General features: G+C 38.1%; 1 protein-coding gene across 4 annotated transcripts in view; it reads right to left on the bottom strand.

Moving 5' to 3' along the window:
* Positions 1-15,780, bottom strand: part of MIPOL1 (mirror-image polydactyly 1) — a 187,311-nt gene that overhangs the window by 46,225 nt on the left and 125,306 nt on the right. For all 4 annotated transcript variants that reach the window (XM_069017836.1, XM_069017839.1, XM_069017837.1 and 1 more), the window contains one exon: positions 2,780-2,874. In XM_069017836.1, the coding sequence (XP_068873937.1) occupies positions 2,780-2,874 (95 nt within the window). The remainder of the gene's footprint in view (positions 1-2,779; positions 2,875-15,780) is intronic.

Raw genomic sequence — 15,780 nt, 5'->3', positions numbered from 1 at the left:
AAGTGGCATGTGGTTTGGAGAGTCTCTATGGGAGCACAAAATTGGGGAGTATCATTCCTAAACCATGACTCATAGAAATCTCAGTTAAAAAAAGGAGAAAAAGAATAAAGTATGAGAAAATGCTTTTTCTAAGGCCAGGGAAGACCTAAGAGCAAAAGGAGAAGAAGTCACCAAATGAGCCAAAATTCTTAAGCCTCTGCCATGCTGGCACCACACAGATGACAGAAAGTGTGAGAATCTGGCAAAGACATGAGAGAACAGTAGGTGACGGGAGTGTGCACCCTGCATTGACACATTGCAGCTTTACAGTTCAGATGAAGATTGGAGCATGTGCAGATGCCTACATTTTGCTCACTGGGGAATTCTGAAATCCAAAAAAGAGAAGTAAGTCCAGGGAAATGGAGTGTTGAACAGCAAATCATATAGCTAACTCACTTGGATCAAAGAAGCAAACTCCCATCTCAGTCCAAAATGGACTGTCTAAAAACGCTCTCAGTGCTTATTCTAGGCTACCATAGCATGACAAGCCCTATATGGAAATAAAAAGACCCAGGAGACATCCATGCATGCTTCCTTTCCACATACAAAACAGAGTGCAAATTTTCATTCATTTGGGATGGCCTGGGAAATGCACTCTCTACCTTGTCATTTATAATTACTGTGGCCATCCCACACTTGGCCTAATACAGTCCCCAAAGCTTTATGCATATGTGACATATATTCTTTTGTCTCACTTGGCATGTGTTCAAAGTACTGTCTCACTGTTGGATGACAAGGGCTGCAGACATTCACGTAACTTAAAGGAAACTGGAACCAAATTGTTAAGAAGTTCGTAAGAATCCTCATAATGGTGCAATTAATTTCTAATCAAGTCAAAAGGCCTGAGACATCAAATGTTGCTGCTTATGCACTTAGAGGAGTCCTTTTTGCCTTTTACATCCCTTGCAGGTTCAACTCCAGGTGGCCTCCGGCTTTTCAAGTCATGTCTTTGTAGGCTTAAGACAGTGTTTCCATACAGAGATGTTGTGGAGTCTCCATACTTAAAGACATTCAAAACCCTTCCGGATGTGGGCAACCAGGTCTCAGTGGCCCTGCTTGAGCAGAGGTTGGACAAGATGACCTCCAGAGGTCCCTGCCAGTCACTCTGCGGACCCACTTCAGAGCACATTAGCCTCTAGAACAGTGAGGTAGGTAGGAGATAAAATCTTCTACTTTAGATGTTATAACTTGTATAAATCAGGAGCGATACAATAGTTCTTGCCCCAGGGGATAATCAGGTGAGCATTTCCACACCTTATGGATAGATTTTGCAAATGCCATCAGCTTACAGTGAAACTTTGACTGTTCAAATTAAGAGTCATCATGAACATGGTAGATGCTAATGCTGATTCCTGCAAGTCATTATTGTTAATATTTCTGAGATTTAAAGCATTCACGCAAGTAAATGGCAGTTGCTGCCTACTATACTTGTTAAACATCATATGTTAGTGCAAACTTGATAGGCTATGCCAAAAATATAACTCAAAAATCAATTAAAAGTCTCCTACAATGTGTATAGACCAACACAAGAAAATTCTTATTTCTGAAATATCAATTTAAAAAAATTCAGTTTTTAAATTATTCTACAAAACCCATTTAAATGAGTAATAAAAGCACTATAATAAATTCTTTCTAGCTTGGTAAATCATACCATAATTTGTGCACATACTAAATGCTGACCAAATTCATTAAATGCAATAATCACAAATTGCTTGGGGTTTCTATTCACTATTAACAGGCTTTAAATAAATGCCTATGAGATTTAGGAACAAAAGTTGTTTTTGAAACTTCCCTCCAAGGTCTTAATAAACTTAATGAGAAGGGAAAACTCAAAAAACCTCTAGAAACCTGAGTATTTTTCACTTGTGAATGCTGAAACACTGAAAACATACACAGTTCTGTTATTGCAAATGCTTTTTAGACATAACTAACTAGTCCTTTTTATTTCCAATGAGTATAGTATTCACACTATATTTATTATTTACCTCTGTAGCCCACATCCCTCATCACAGACATTCAGCCTTCAGATTCACAATTTTCTGCTGTGTTGATGCCAGTTCTCCTGCCTTTAACCTGCCGGCAGCTCTATATCCCCTCTCACACAGGAGGTCAGGATGAAATGAGAGCTGTAACCCAACATCACTCCATAAAACAACCTAACTCCTTCACTGGACCACACAGAGCTTTTCCTTAGGGACTAAAACCCACTGATCCATGCAAATGTTCAGTGCAGCCCACCTAAATTAATGAGAATGGGTATTTCTCTCATTCTACATACTGCTACAGGACATAAGGAATTAAAAGGCACATATACTGGGGTTGAAGAGGAAAACAGTCTTTTAGAATTACAGATTTTATTATTTTAAAGTCTATATTGATTAAGTTAGGTATGTGCAAACAGTCAGGGAAGAAACAAGCATTTATGTAAACTGGTTCTTTTGTCCATGTGTTTTTAAGTGATCACATTGCCATAGCACAGCTTTTTATTGTGAAAATCAACCATCACCAATTTTTTCCTTCCCTTAGAAGAAACTAATACAAAATTCAGGCTAAAAGAAAGGGACTCCTATTTTAAAGAGATGGTTGGTGAGCAGTAAAGCAGAAATGCAGACTTTGATTCATTGATGTATTCACATTTTTCCAACAAATACCTATTTGATAAGGCAATTTCCTCACTCAGACATAGTACAGAAAATTTCCCCTATGAGTCACTCATTCATATTAGAATCAATCATTTTACCTGTAATAAACATGCAATGTTTGGATTTCTTCTTCTAGTTTTTTGCACTGTTGAAGAGCAGCTTCTTTTTCTTGTCGCAAAGCTATCAATTCTGCCTGTGAAATGATAAACAACCGATAACCAGTTTATTCAGAATATCCATATTTTTTTAAAAACTTATCAATCTGTGCAATCATTTCAACCATTATAATTGCACATATAGAGTTATACTGTTATGTAACATGGTGGTGTGGTTTAACCCCAGCCAGGAACTAAGCACCATGCAGCTGCTTGCTCACTTCCCCTTCCTCCCACTGATGGCATCGTGAAGAGAATCAGGAAAGAAAAGAAAATCAAACTTGTTGATTGAGATTTAATAGTTTAATAACAGTTTAATAATTGAAACAAAGTAAAAGATAATAATAATAATTATACTAATACTAATACTAATAATTGTAATAAAAAGGAGAGGGAGAGAGGGAGAAAAATCCCAAAACAGACAAGTGATGCACAATACAACTGTTCACCACGTGCTGACTAATGCCAAGCTTGTCCCTGAGCCGTGATCACACCCTTTCCTGGTTACTCCCCCCATTTTATATACTGGGCATGATGTTCTATCTCACAGAATGTCCCTTTGGCCACTTTGGTCAGTTGTCCTGACCATGCTCCCCCTCAGCTTTCTGTGTACCTCCTCACTGGCATGAGACACTGAAAGTCCTTGACTTGGGGCAAGCACCACTTAGCAACATCTAAAACATCAGTCATCAACATTATTTGCATACTGAATCTAAAACAGAGCACTATACCAGCTACCAGAAAGAAAAGGAGCACTATCCCAGCCTATTTAATTCTTATGAAATATTCTTTCTTTTTCTAGAACTGGAATTGCTTCTAGGTTTCTTTTCTCTAGCAGAATTATTTTTTAATTGGCTTCTCCCATGTATATAGCAAATTTTTTGAATAGCTAAGCTTAGAACTCTTCAGCTCAGCCAACTGGTTATCAGCAAACATATTTCATATGAAATATATATGTTGCTATACTGCAAAACTGTTGACCAACATAAAGTGAAGCAAGGCCCTTGGCCATGAACTACTGACCCATGACTCCTGGTCTGCACATGGCTCCCCGGCTGTTAAGGGCAGTTCCCATGGTGGCAGCCCCTGGCTGATGTTAGCAGCAGAAGAGCTGCTGGACAACCAGGACCCTGAGTAGTGGCAGGTGATGAGCCTCAGGGACTGCAGAGACTGGCACCAACAGCACACTCAGGATCTGGTTTATAGAGGGGTGAGGGAATCCCTGAGCAATCACTGTCATCTCCTATCTCTGAACTCCACCGGATGCTCCCCCTCCCATCCTTGATTCACACTGAAGGGAGTGTGACTCATGACCATTATGGAGATTTCAGCATGTGGCTTGTAAGTCAGGAAGGTAGCCAGCCCCAACAGGCCTTATGGTTAAAGAGGAGGTAGGGAGAAATAAGTATTCATGCATATTTAATGTGGGTCTATAGCTTAATCACTATTAATTTTAAAGGTCCCGTTTCAATAGCACTGCAGGACTGCCTTGAGGGCCCAGGTACCACATAAATTACCTTTAAATCAGAGGGTGATTTATTGTTGTAACAACAAATAAGATCAGGCTTGCACAGCAATTCCTTGACACATGAGCCTGAGCATTGGGCTCTTTTCCAATGTTTTTAATTTATGGTGTAAGTTATTAATTGTACAAATTGTAGCACCCTTAACCAAGAGACACATGTGTGAGAAATGCCAACTGTGGATTCTGCCAGCTCTTCAGGACAGTGTTGCGGAAAAGTTTCTTGGTAAATTAAAGACCTGTTATATGAGCTACAAACCCAAGAAGGCAAATGCACATAGTTCAGCCTCTACTCTGCCAAACTCACTGTATAATCATGAACAACTCTGCCTGTATGCCTCACAATCTCTCTCCTAAAACAGGGCTCGCACTTCTGTTTCCTGTTTGTCTCTTAAGACTGTAAGTCTTCAAGGAAGGTGTTTTACTGTTTACTGTCAACTCCCAGTCATCTATGGGCAATTCATTCTGCTGGTTGATTAATCATGTCCTGGATACTTGGCTGATTCCTGGCAAATTTTATTGAACACTGCATTGCACAAATGCAGCTACACAAGCAGTGTCTGAACCATGCTGCTCGGTGGGTCATGTTGCACCCAGAGTTTTGCACTGCCCAGGTACAGGACCCACTGCTGTAAGTGCTCCTGTGAGACATCCATAAAATTTTAACAGGAAGTTCCCTGGTGAATAAAAACTTTCTTACTATATGGGGGGTGTTCCTTCAGCTTTAAAAGCAGAAAGTGTTAATGTTTAACGTCTGAGTGACAGTGGTTTTGAGCTTCTGATACTGAAAACAATGTACTGGATGCTGGCAAGCCCTACCTTCTGTCAGCAAGAGGTTAAAAACCTCTGCAGGTGAGCCTCTTGCCTGGTGTAGCTTGCTGCCTCGCAAGCAGAACTCACAGAACACAAGATGTTAGCCAAACCAAGCTATTTTCTGTAATTATACTGTTCTTTAGGTGAAACAACATTCTTAAAAATTGGAAAACGCTTGAATCAAAGTAGGTGGTTTGTTCTAGAGGCCAGTAATTAACATCCTTGCCAATTTTCAGTGTACTGTGAAGTGTGATTGAAATGGTAGACTGGAAGGAAATGTTTGCAGCTGACACACCTACTCAGAGAGATTAACGGCTAGTCTCTTTGGAGAATTATCATGAAAAATACACCTAATGTTCCACTTACCTTTCAGGACAAGAGTTAGAGGCACTAGAGTCTTAGGACTACTATTTATGACAGAAATTTTTCAGCAGAAAAAACTGCACTGATTTGACTGGGTTTGCGTCTGGGTTTGTACCAATAAAAATAACAGCAGAATCAGGTTCTTTGGATTTAAAAAACCAACAAATCCAAGAGCTACAAAAACTGAGGGGAAGAAAAACAGACATTTTTTAGCCTCCTCAGTAACTTCTAGTGGAGTTGATACTAGGAAGCTCCATGAGACCAACAAAAATCCAAGCACAAGAGTCTCTGTGCACAGCATGCAGCCATGCGACAAAATGACCCATTGTTCACAGGCCTGAAGGGTGGTAAACAGAAATAAATGAGTCAAATATCCTCCCAAGGCAGACGTCCTCCTTTACTAGAAGACAGAAAACAAAACAGTGCCCATCACAAAGTTAAATTGCTAACTAAAATAATGGCGTCTGCTCTACTATAAAGAATTTGGAAGACTCCTAAATGTATATTGAAATCCATCCATAGTGCACATGGCAAAAATCCTGCATGAGCTCACCTCTAATAATAACAATAACTGCTTGAGAACTTTCTAACAAAATATTGTTCCTCTGGAAAATGTCAAGCCGTGGAAATCAGAACTTTTCACAGAAATTGATTTGTTTTGATTAAATTGTTTTGGAAGGTAGGGTAAAGAAGAAGCAGAAGCAGAAGACTATTATTATTATTTTTATTATTGTTATTATTATTACACTCAGGGTCCTCTGGTGGTGGTTTCCCCTAAACAGGTCACTTTAGAGGTGAGGTTGGTCATCTTTTGGTATAGGTGCCATTCTCAGTGAAGTTCCTGTTTAACCCTGAAAGGGTATTCTGATCACTTGGATACTGTGAAAAATCTTTCTGAAGATTTTGTTTTATCCACAAGTTCCTACACTTTCTTATTTGGTTTAATCCTGCAAAGGAGAATTCTTGTTTCTTTACTCTGCCATTTTGCATTTTAGCAATTATTTGGTGAAAATTTAAATTTTCCAATTAAATATAAAATCTAATTGCTACCTTGTCAAACTTAAAATAGCCAATGTCAAATAAAGAAAATCTCAGTACTGAGCTTTTTGCTGTTGCTTTTGCTTCAAAACATTTAAAGGAACAATGTTATGTGTTTTCTTACCACAAAGGCTGGAAAAAGACAAGACTTAAGCAAAGGAAAACTTGTTTTTATCTTTTCCTAATTCCTCTAGGGCAAACATAAGCACCCTCAGCTCTAATCTAAATTGAAAGAGGTAAGAACACACAGCATCCTATGCTGTCAGGTTCCCTTTGGAACCTCACCTTTGTGTGAGAGATGGCTTTTATAAGACTTTTCAACATCCAACAGAAGGGAAAAAAATCCAACGAACTTGACTTAAAAAGTTTCATAGTTTTATTTTTTAATTGATTTATTTTCTCGTGTATAGAGACAGCACATATATTCCTATATATATATATATATATATATATATATATATAAAGAGCATTTTTTTTCCTTTCTGAGATAGGCTAAACAAACAACCATTTTTTTTACCTCTCAGTAAGCAGGCTCTTCATAACCGTGATCAACTCAAACATGTCTCCTTGGTACTCTGTACTAATGCCAGTGGAAACATCTTACCTGACACATTCTTGCACTCTTTTTGCTCACAGGAACCCTCCCAGCTGGTCTCCTGCACACTGGTATTACCCAGTTGACAGTGGAAACCCTCATTCATCCTGAAAAGATAATACCTTACACTTGGCACTATAATTCCACCCCATTGCTTTTGTTTTTCCAGCACTTGAGGCCATCCCAATCTTTCTACAAGACAGCTTGAACCTACTTCGTATTAATAACATCTCCACGTCTTATTTAAAACAACTCCCAGCTCTGTCTCATCAAGCAATTTTGTCGGTACACTGCTGCTCTTCATGCCAAAGATTCTCAATGACAACATTAAAGAAAACTGGTTCAGCACCAATTGGTAAGAAACTGGAGAGAAATTCCACTAGTGAAATCCTTGGACCATTTCTTCCTTCAAAGCTGTTTGCTGCTGCTTTCCTGCTAACTAGTTCCTTATTGCCTTTGACTAATCCCTCATCTCCTTCATGGGTACATGACATTTTGCAGACAGACATGAGCTAAACGTGCCCATTCTTCCAAACAAGAGAACCCAGTTAACAGCATGCAGCATTTCCCACATTAAGCTTGTGCCTGCTTGTAAAACAACAATATACAAATTCCCCACTGTAATTAATAATTTTCCATATGGCACAACCTATAAGCTTATGTGTCAGGCTATATTTAAAAGTTTCTTTGTCTAAATAACCAGTTATCATACCAAAGAAGAACTCCTGCATGATCTTTCTTGTGTGAAAACTGTACTTCAATTCACTCTTGATGGATCCATGCTTTAAAATGGTTTTCCTTCCAAATTTACTCTGAAGCCTTACAATAAAGATTAACTGGTCTACAGTTGACAAAATTATATTTTTTGCCCTTCCAAATATAGATGCTGTCTCTGCTAATTCCCTGTCATTTACACTGCACACAGTCTCATAAGGTTTATTAAAGGACTTTACTATCATTCCTGCAATTTCAGATACCAGCTCTTTCAGAACTGGAAATGGAAACCATCCATTAACCCAGTGTGAGCACAATAATCCCTTGAACAGCTATGATGTACTCCATTTGCACACATTCACTTTTCTTTACCCTTGTTCTCACAGCTGGCATCTCCACTGCCCAGTGCTGAGAGAAACAAAAATTAAAATCACACACTTTCAGACCTAATCCAGATTATGCCTGATCTCCATGCCATTCTCAGACCAGTGGCATATTTCCTCTTTCCTTGTTCTCATTTCAGTTGTTACACTATTGTTTGTTTTAATTTCATTTCCAAGGGCAAATTTAGCTTAACCTCAGGCAATTTTCATCCGTCTCTGTATCTCCTGTTTTCTAAGACAACTTCCTTGCTTAATAAGTACCCTTCTTGGGGACAAGTTATTTGTACTTTATTTGTATGGAAATGATAACTGTCTCAATTAGAACAGGCACCCTTTCTACCTGGTGCAATTTCCCTTGACTTGACTGAGATACCTGTTAATGCACGAGTATTCCTTCACTCAGTAATAGTCACTACCAACATCTTGCTTTCTACTGACACAGGATATTCCTGTGGATTAGAAGGAGGTTGAGTGAGAAATCTGGGGAGTCTCCAAGTTCATTTCTACAATTTATGGACTTAGTCATTTACATTTGGTAGAGCTGCAATGGGGAAAAGAGGAAAAATGGCAGTAGGATGTCTTTCCGCTCTTGGTCCTATGTCATCTGGAGTCTGAAATGGAAACTAGCCTCAAACATATGACAGAGAATTGCTCCCATTTCTTATGAGGCAGAAGTATGTCTGTGCTGTTATTAGCAGGCTAGCTGGATAGGAAGAGCTCACGTGTCTTCTCAGGCCAGCAGGAGACTGGGAGAGTAAACAAAGGTTTCTTTCATTCTGAATTAGAATGAACACGCAAAAAAAACCCAAATCTGGAAAAAAAAAATTAAACAACTGAAGAAATATTTTAATCCTACACTATTTTTAATGCTTTTACATTTTACACATCACGTCAGTAAGAGAAATACGTACTGCCTGATAGAGCAGGTCATGTTGTGACACATACGAGAGAGATCCAGCTTCTAACCTTCATTCTGTTATTTTTACATTAGCAGCTGCTACTTAGTGCAGATTACAACAGCTCATCTTATTTTCTATATCAAAGTGTCAACATATCAAACTGTTTCACCAACAACAGAAGTAGGTGATGCTTTGATCTAGAAAAGAATATAAGCACTTATCTCATTAATTAGGGGATCAGAGGTTTTCAGGGTCAAGAAGAAGACTCCAGCTAACATGAGAGGACTGAAAATGGCTAGCACTATAATAACACACTAAGCAATCTCCTTTTTTTTTTTAAATCACAGTGCTAACGTGTCAAATTGTTTCATTACAATACAAACAATGGACACGTTGACCTAGTAAATTAAAAAAAAGTTTCAACTTGCATTTAAGTATCAGTTGCCCTTGATGATTTTAAAAATTAAAAGGTAAAATTAGAACTTTAGTAGATGTTATAAAATATTGACACATAATGAAATACATAATTAACAATAATAAGTCCAAATTTAAATTGCAAAAATTAAATGTTTTATTTTTGAATTTTGAAATGTAGGTTTCAAAATTCACCAAATAAAACCTCTGGGAGATAAACTGAGCTGGAAAATTTTGGAATACTAACTGAAATTATTAGAAATTCCTGAAATTCATGCAAAGTTTTTCACACGATTTTCTAACAGAAATAGTTTTTACTAAATGTATCTTAACTTTGAGTAAATGGAGCAACTGTATTACTGATCCCTGATGGGTCTGCACTGCTGTGGACGATCAGTACAGCTAGAAAAAATACAATGAAGAACCAGCTGAGGGTTATTTGTGCGTGTGAATTTCAGGGTAACGGTGGCAATTGTGGGAATTCTAACAGACCTTAAGTTGCAGCCCTCCTCAACCCTCTGCCACAACCACACCCAGGTTGACATACCCTTTGGGTACAAAGGAAAGGTATCTCAACAGCAAACATGACCTTTATGAGTTTGCAGCAGGATAAAACAATTAACCATAATAAGATTTTCCTCTACAAGCTAATACTATTGTTGGTCCAAAAATAAATATCTGTTAATGAAACTTTTTTTTTAATAAAACGTATTGTTCCACTGCATTGTGAAGATACACTGGTTTAGATGGAAATATTTCTGAGGAATGTCAGTCAGGATTTCTGACAGAAGAGAGAACTCCTCCCCAACCACCTGATTAGGTTATTTGTTTTGAATGCAGAAACCTAATGCTGTGTCCCAACCTCTTGCATTAACCCACTGTGGGCAGCCTGGTGGACTCCTCCCAGTGAGAATGCTTCCCTGCTCTCAAGTCATGTGAATTACCCATGTTTCTGGTGACCATCATCTGTCTTCTCTCACCATGACTGACAAAAACGTTTTTTTATTAAATGGCTAGGCATGTGAAAAGCAAATCTAAACAGGGATGCATCATGGAAAAGAATATGAACTCCAGAATTCAGCCATCAAAATATTTGACGGTGCCTAACTTGGATCAGGGAGCTTAAATCAGGGTTTTCACATATATGATGTGAGAGCATAAACAGTGGCTTTGTAACCTGTATAATGTTTTCTCTTATTGGAATTAAAAATTGTAACCGTGCAATCTTCCTTATAGTCCAAAACGGAATTGTCATTTTCAAGAAGTGTCATGCTTCAAGTCTATCTTATGTCACCTTCATCAACTCAGCCTTTATGCTATCCCTAATTTAATATTTTTTAAGGAGTTTTTCAGAAGACTCATAAAAGATGTCACTCTCTGACATTCAGACTCTTGTCTCCATCACAACAAACTCCCCAGTGAGAATACATTATTATACCAGACGAACATTGCTTGCATGGTTGTTCATTTCTAAGAGATTCTGTTGTGACTGGGATGACAGCAACAGGTCACAACAAATACTGCACAGATTGTGCAATTAGAAAAAAAAAAAAAATCACACCAAGTAGCTTTTTATTGCTCTGACAGAGAAAACGAAAGAACACAATAGCAATTTTGCCCAGACTAGATATATATATGGTTAATTTTATTATAATAAAAGCAAACAATATCAACTACTAATCGAACCATTATGCCTAAAATGTGATGCCTTATTCTTGTACTATGGTGTCACACCACACTGGGAAGAAGCTCACTGGACCAGCAGTATTTAACAAACAGTTTACTCTTTTTTGGGCACATCTAGTGATGTGCCCAAATGAACACATATTACAGGCAGATTTGCCCAGAGAAGTGGGCCCATCCTGGAGGTGTTCAAGGCCAGGCTGGATGGAGCTCTGAGCAGCCCGGTCCAGTGAAAGGTGTCCCTGCTCATAGCAGGTGCATTGGAATTAGATGACCTTTAAGGTCCCTTCCAACCTATGATTCTATAATCCATTCAATTATCACATTATGTGAGAAAATATCTATATGAAATGCTCATGGTAAGTTTCAGTGAGAATTAAGAATTTGCTCATCTTAACCTTAGTTATGATATTGAGACAAACTTTCTTCATCCTCTGCAGTATTATTCTGTAATATCCTATACTTCTTCCAAGCATTATACTGTTATACCGAAAATTGCAGGAAAAATTAACCATTCAAAGGGCAATCCAAGGCATGTGATAAGAGTTTGAGACTAATACACTGAACCATTTTACTGTAAAGAATGATTTATGGAGTGAGGATGATTCATTTGGAATTCTGCCCATGTGAGGTTGACACAAAACTGCAATTGACTTCCCAGGGTCAAGATTTCATTTATGGTTTCCATTCGTTTGCATACATAGGTAAAAATCCCAGAGATACCATCATACATACCTACTGTGCATACAGATAACTACCTAATGATACTGCAAGTCTTATTTTAGGTAAGATATAACCACAGTGGACAACAAAAAGACCCCTTAAAACTTCCAAGGATGACAGCTCCAAAATACACACTCATAGCTGGACTGGGCTTTGCACATAAATAACGTCATGTGCAGAGATGCTGACCTTTTAGTAGGAGGGATTTTATTAAGAACACAAGCTGGGTGTGCTTTAAAGAGCAAATAGAGAGGTCTCCATACACAGGTAGGTAGATACTTGACTCCCTACTAAATCACAATGTACACTGTGAAAAGAACATAAAAAGGAAACAATCAAGAAGACTTTAATAGAGAAAGAAAAAGCCATTCACGACAGCTATTTCTGCACACTAGGCATGGCTTTACAATCTATATGAAAATAACACATGTAAGTTAATTTCTTTACTTCTCAGATTAAATACTGTTTACAGCTGTGAACTTGTGGAAAGGGAACATCTGTAATCCAGGTTTGGCCTTGGTGACATCACACACTTTTTTTCTCATCTAAACATCAGTTTGGAAAATGTAAGTTCAAATAAACAATGGAAAAACATCAGCAATACAGAGAAACTTGTCTTATTTGAAGGTAAAATAAAGGATATTGTTTTGGGCATGATGTAACCATGTACCCCTTCATGGCTGCATAGGTAAGTGGACTGGAAAACAGATACATCCGCTGTAAGACATATCAGATTACCAAACATAAGCTTAAAACAAAGGATAAAAACTGTCTTTGATTTACTTTAATAATAGGCATGTTTCCCTCAGCTTTGAGAAGTGTGACTTCATAACATGAAGATTGCACTACACACGAAACTTTACTGGCTATCTTCTTAGGGAAATCAAGAAGGAAACAACTGTGTAGGCTGGAGAGAGCTGAAGAAATATTCCAGGTGGTGTCTGAGTCCTACTGGCAGGTTACTCTGGGAAAGCTTCAAATGTCAGCACCCACATTGTCCACAAAAATTAGTTTGGCCACCTATGATTTCAAGTCAGTATCTGCCACAAACAGCAAATTGTCAGCACAGGATCCAAAAGGTAGTGTAATGTTGTCTCAGAAGCTTTGTGGTAACAAAGACCCTATTCAATAAAAACAACTTTACCCTCAGCCCCAAAAGTGTCCTATCCAGTTTGGGGCGGAACTGAACTGGCAGAGTAACAGAAGAGAGTTCATATTACAGCCAGACATGTTTTATCTGCGCAGCAGCCAGAAACTGTGTGCTCTCAAGGCTCTCCATCTGGCACATTTTTGAGGCTCCGCTAACAGACCCCAAACTGACCACAGGACCCAACTCTCTATTGCTGAAAAGAACAGACCAGAAACTATGCTCCAACCTTGAGATCTACTGGTGTGACCTTACTTGTGTTAAAAAACGTCAAAAGTTCTCTTCCATTCACCCCTAAAAGGAAGGGCTGCTAACACCAAATTGTACTAGACCCTAGTACAAAGTATAGTTTGAAAGCATCATCTGGGTTAAATCCATGCCAGGGAGCTCTCTAAAAGAATGCATGAGTGCTTGCCTGTCACTGTGCAAGTCCATGCCCTGATTCTATTTTTGTTACTAGTCTAGGTACAGATAACTGGTCTTGTCAACTAATAAGGGCTTGATCAAGGTTGATAAATCTGACTTTCTCTCACCCCCAGTAGGCTGGTGAGGCACTCTTAACTGTTCAACAGGTGTCACTCACATCTCCATTCCAAGGATGCAGGAGTAATTCTTCTTCAAGCAAATCTTTCTAACCTTTCTTCATCACTCAATCTCTACTGCAGACTCCTCCTTATAGTAAAGTCCTTGGTTTTGACCAGCCATTGAAGATGTCATTTCATTGCTGTTTGAACTTAGTTGCCCTTGTCACCTCTCATTTCAGTGTGACACCAGTGCAACAGAAACAGTCACTCTGAGACACTCTGCAATATTTCACAAGGCTCTTTCCATGAGAAAATATGTAAATTGAAATCATTTATGGTCCATAAGAGGGGAAAAAAACAGCATGCAAGGTAGTAACTTGAGGGAAAAAGGAGTTAACAATTTACGCTTCAAACCTTATAACAGATTCTAAGTGATAATACTCTCCAAATTTTAACCTCTCATGCAAAGAAACAGAATAATTGTTACCTCCTGACAGCACTACTGCAGAAGGCAGCAGTGTCTAATCACATTATCAGAATTTAACAAAATTCTTTCATAAAAGCTATGAGTCTGTAGAGGACTATAAATATGAATTGGCCCAATTACATCATATTACTCTTCCAGGATTTGGAAGGAAAGGCAGACAATAGATTGAGAGTTAATATTTATTACTTCACCCTGTGGTCTTCACCTTATCGAAAATCAAATACTAGTGGGTATATATACTCAAATTTATCTGCTATTTTTGTACAAAAGAAACACAGAACCAAAGTACTGAGTTCAAAAGCAATTGTTACATCTAAGAAAAGAAAACACCAATTATTGAATAAAAGTATCTGTTATCAGGAAAGTTAGGAATAATAAAGAATCCATAATTATGCCCCACATAGACATGTCCAGACCATAACTACTAAGACATTCTCAAAACAACTTTGAATCTGGCAAGCCAGTTAGTAGTCCTCATTTGATATCTGAAGTTCTCATCAGACAATATAGCAAGACAATCTGAGTTCTTTCTCCAGCTGGATTATATTGTGCCTAGCATTTTTGGGAAAAAGACAAGAGCTGCATGTCTGCTCCTGAGGCTGGCTGCAGGCTTCACAACCTTGGGCCACTTGTGCAACTGGACTGAATGAATTTCTGAGACACTGTGAACAAGCTACCATCATGTCTCCTGTGATGCAAGCATCCTCAACAGATAGTTTAAAGCAGTTTCTGTCTCTATCACTGCAATGCTAGATGTGTAAAAGGGATCAGTCATACTGAGTCTGAATGGCTGATTCTGAACAGAACATCTCCCTGAATCTTGCTTTCTCCACAATCTTACAGCAATGCTTTCTACCCAAGTAGAACTCAGAGTAAGGACTTAAAGTAAGAAAAGCAAATAGAGGTGTTCGTGAGAAAATACATTTAGGTATGTATAGGAATAGGAAACATCTTCATAGGAAACATCTGTCTGATGGAAATAGTACAGGAGAAAATTCAATAGAAGGCAGGTTCCTATCAAATCAGGAGGCAATAGATGCATCCATGGCTTGTTATGGACACTATACTGTTGGATGAGATCTGTTTATATAGGCCAGTTAGCTTCACTCAGGACTCAAAAGTATGTCCTGATACTAAAGATTTCTGCTCCTTTCTGCTAAAAATCCATTTACTAAATTTTTTATGAGGTAACCATATTACCTTCTACTGCATATCTATTCAGTTAGATTTAGTAGATCTTTGCATTGGGCAGAAACACTTTTTGAAGTTCCTATCTACGTTTTGGTGCTTAGTTGCCTAAATTTCTGTTGCAACTCACTCAGACTCAACTACATTTCAATTGGGAAAAAAAGGTAGTTGCTTCATATCTGATAATTCTTGTAATCTTTGGAGTAAGGGAAGTGAATGAGAAAAGTAATACATTACCCATGATAATTTTCTTAAAAATTTTTAGCTTGTGAAATAAAAGAACATAATCCACTGAAAAGAGAAACATTTTTCTCAACTATCAAATCTTCCAGTGTTTTTCCACAGTTTAGTCTAATACAGAAGGTGTATTTCTTTCTTCTTATTTGTGCAACACAGAAGAAATCATTTTGATCAACAAAGATTGTTGTGTACAAAAAAATCTTCCTGATAA

The sequence above is a fragment of the Aphelocoma coerulescens genome, chromosome 5, assembly GCF_041296385.1.
Source record: "Aphelocoma coerulescens isolate FSJ_1873_10779 chromosome 5, UR_Acoe_1.0, whole genome shotgun sequence".
Lineage (NCBI taxonomy): Eukaryota > Metazoa > Chordata > Aves > Passeriformes > Corvidae > Aphelocoma > Aphelocoma coerulescens.
The sequence above is the reverse complement of the archived record's forward strand: the minus strand, read 5'-3'. Positions and strand labels throughout refer to the sequence as shown.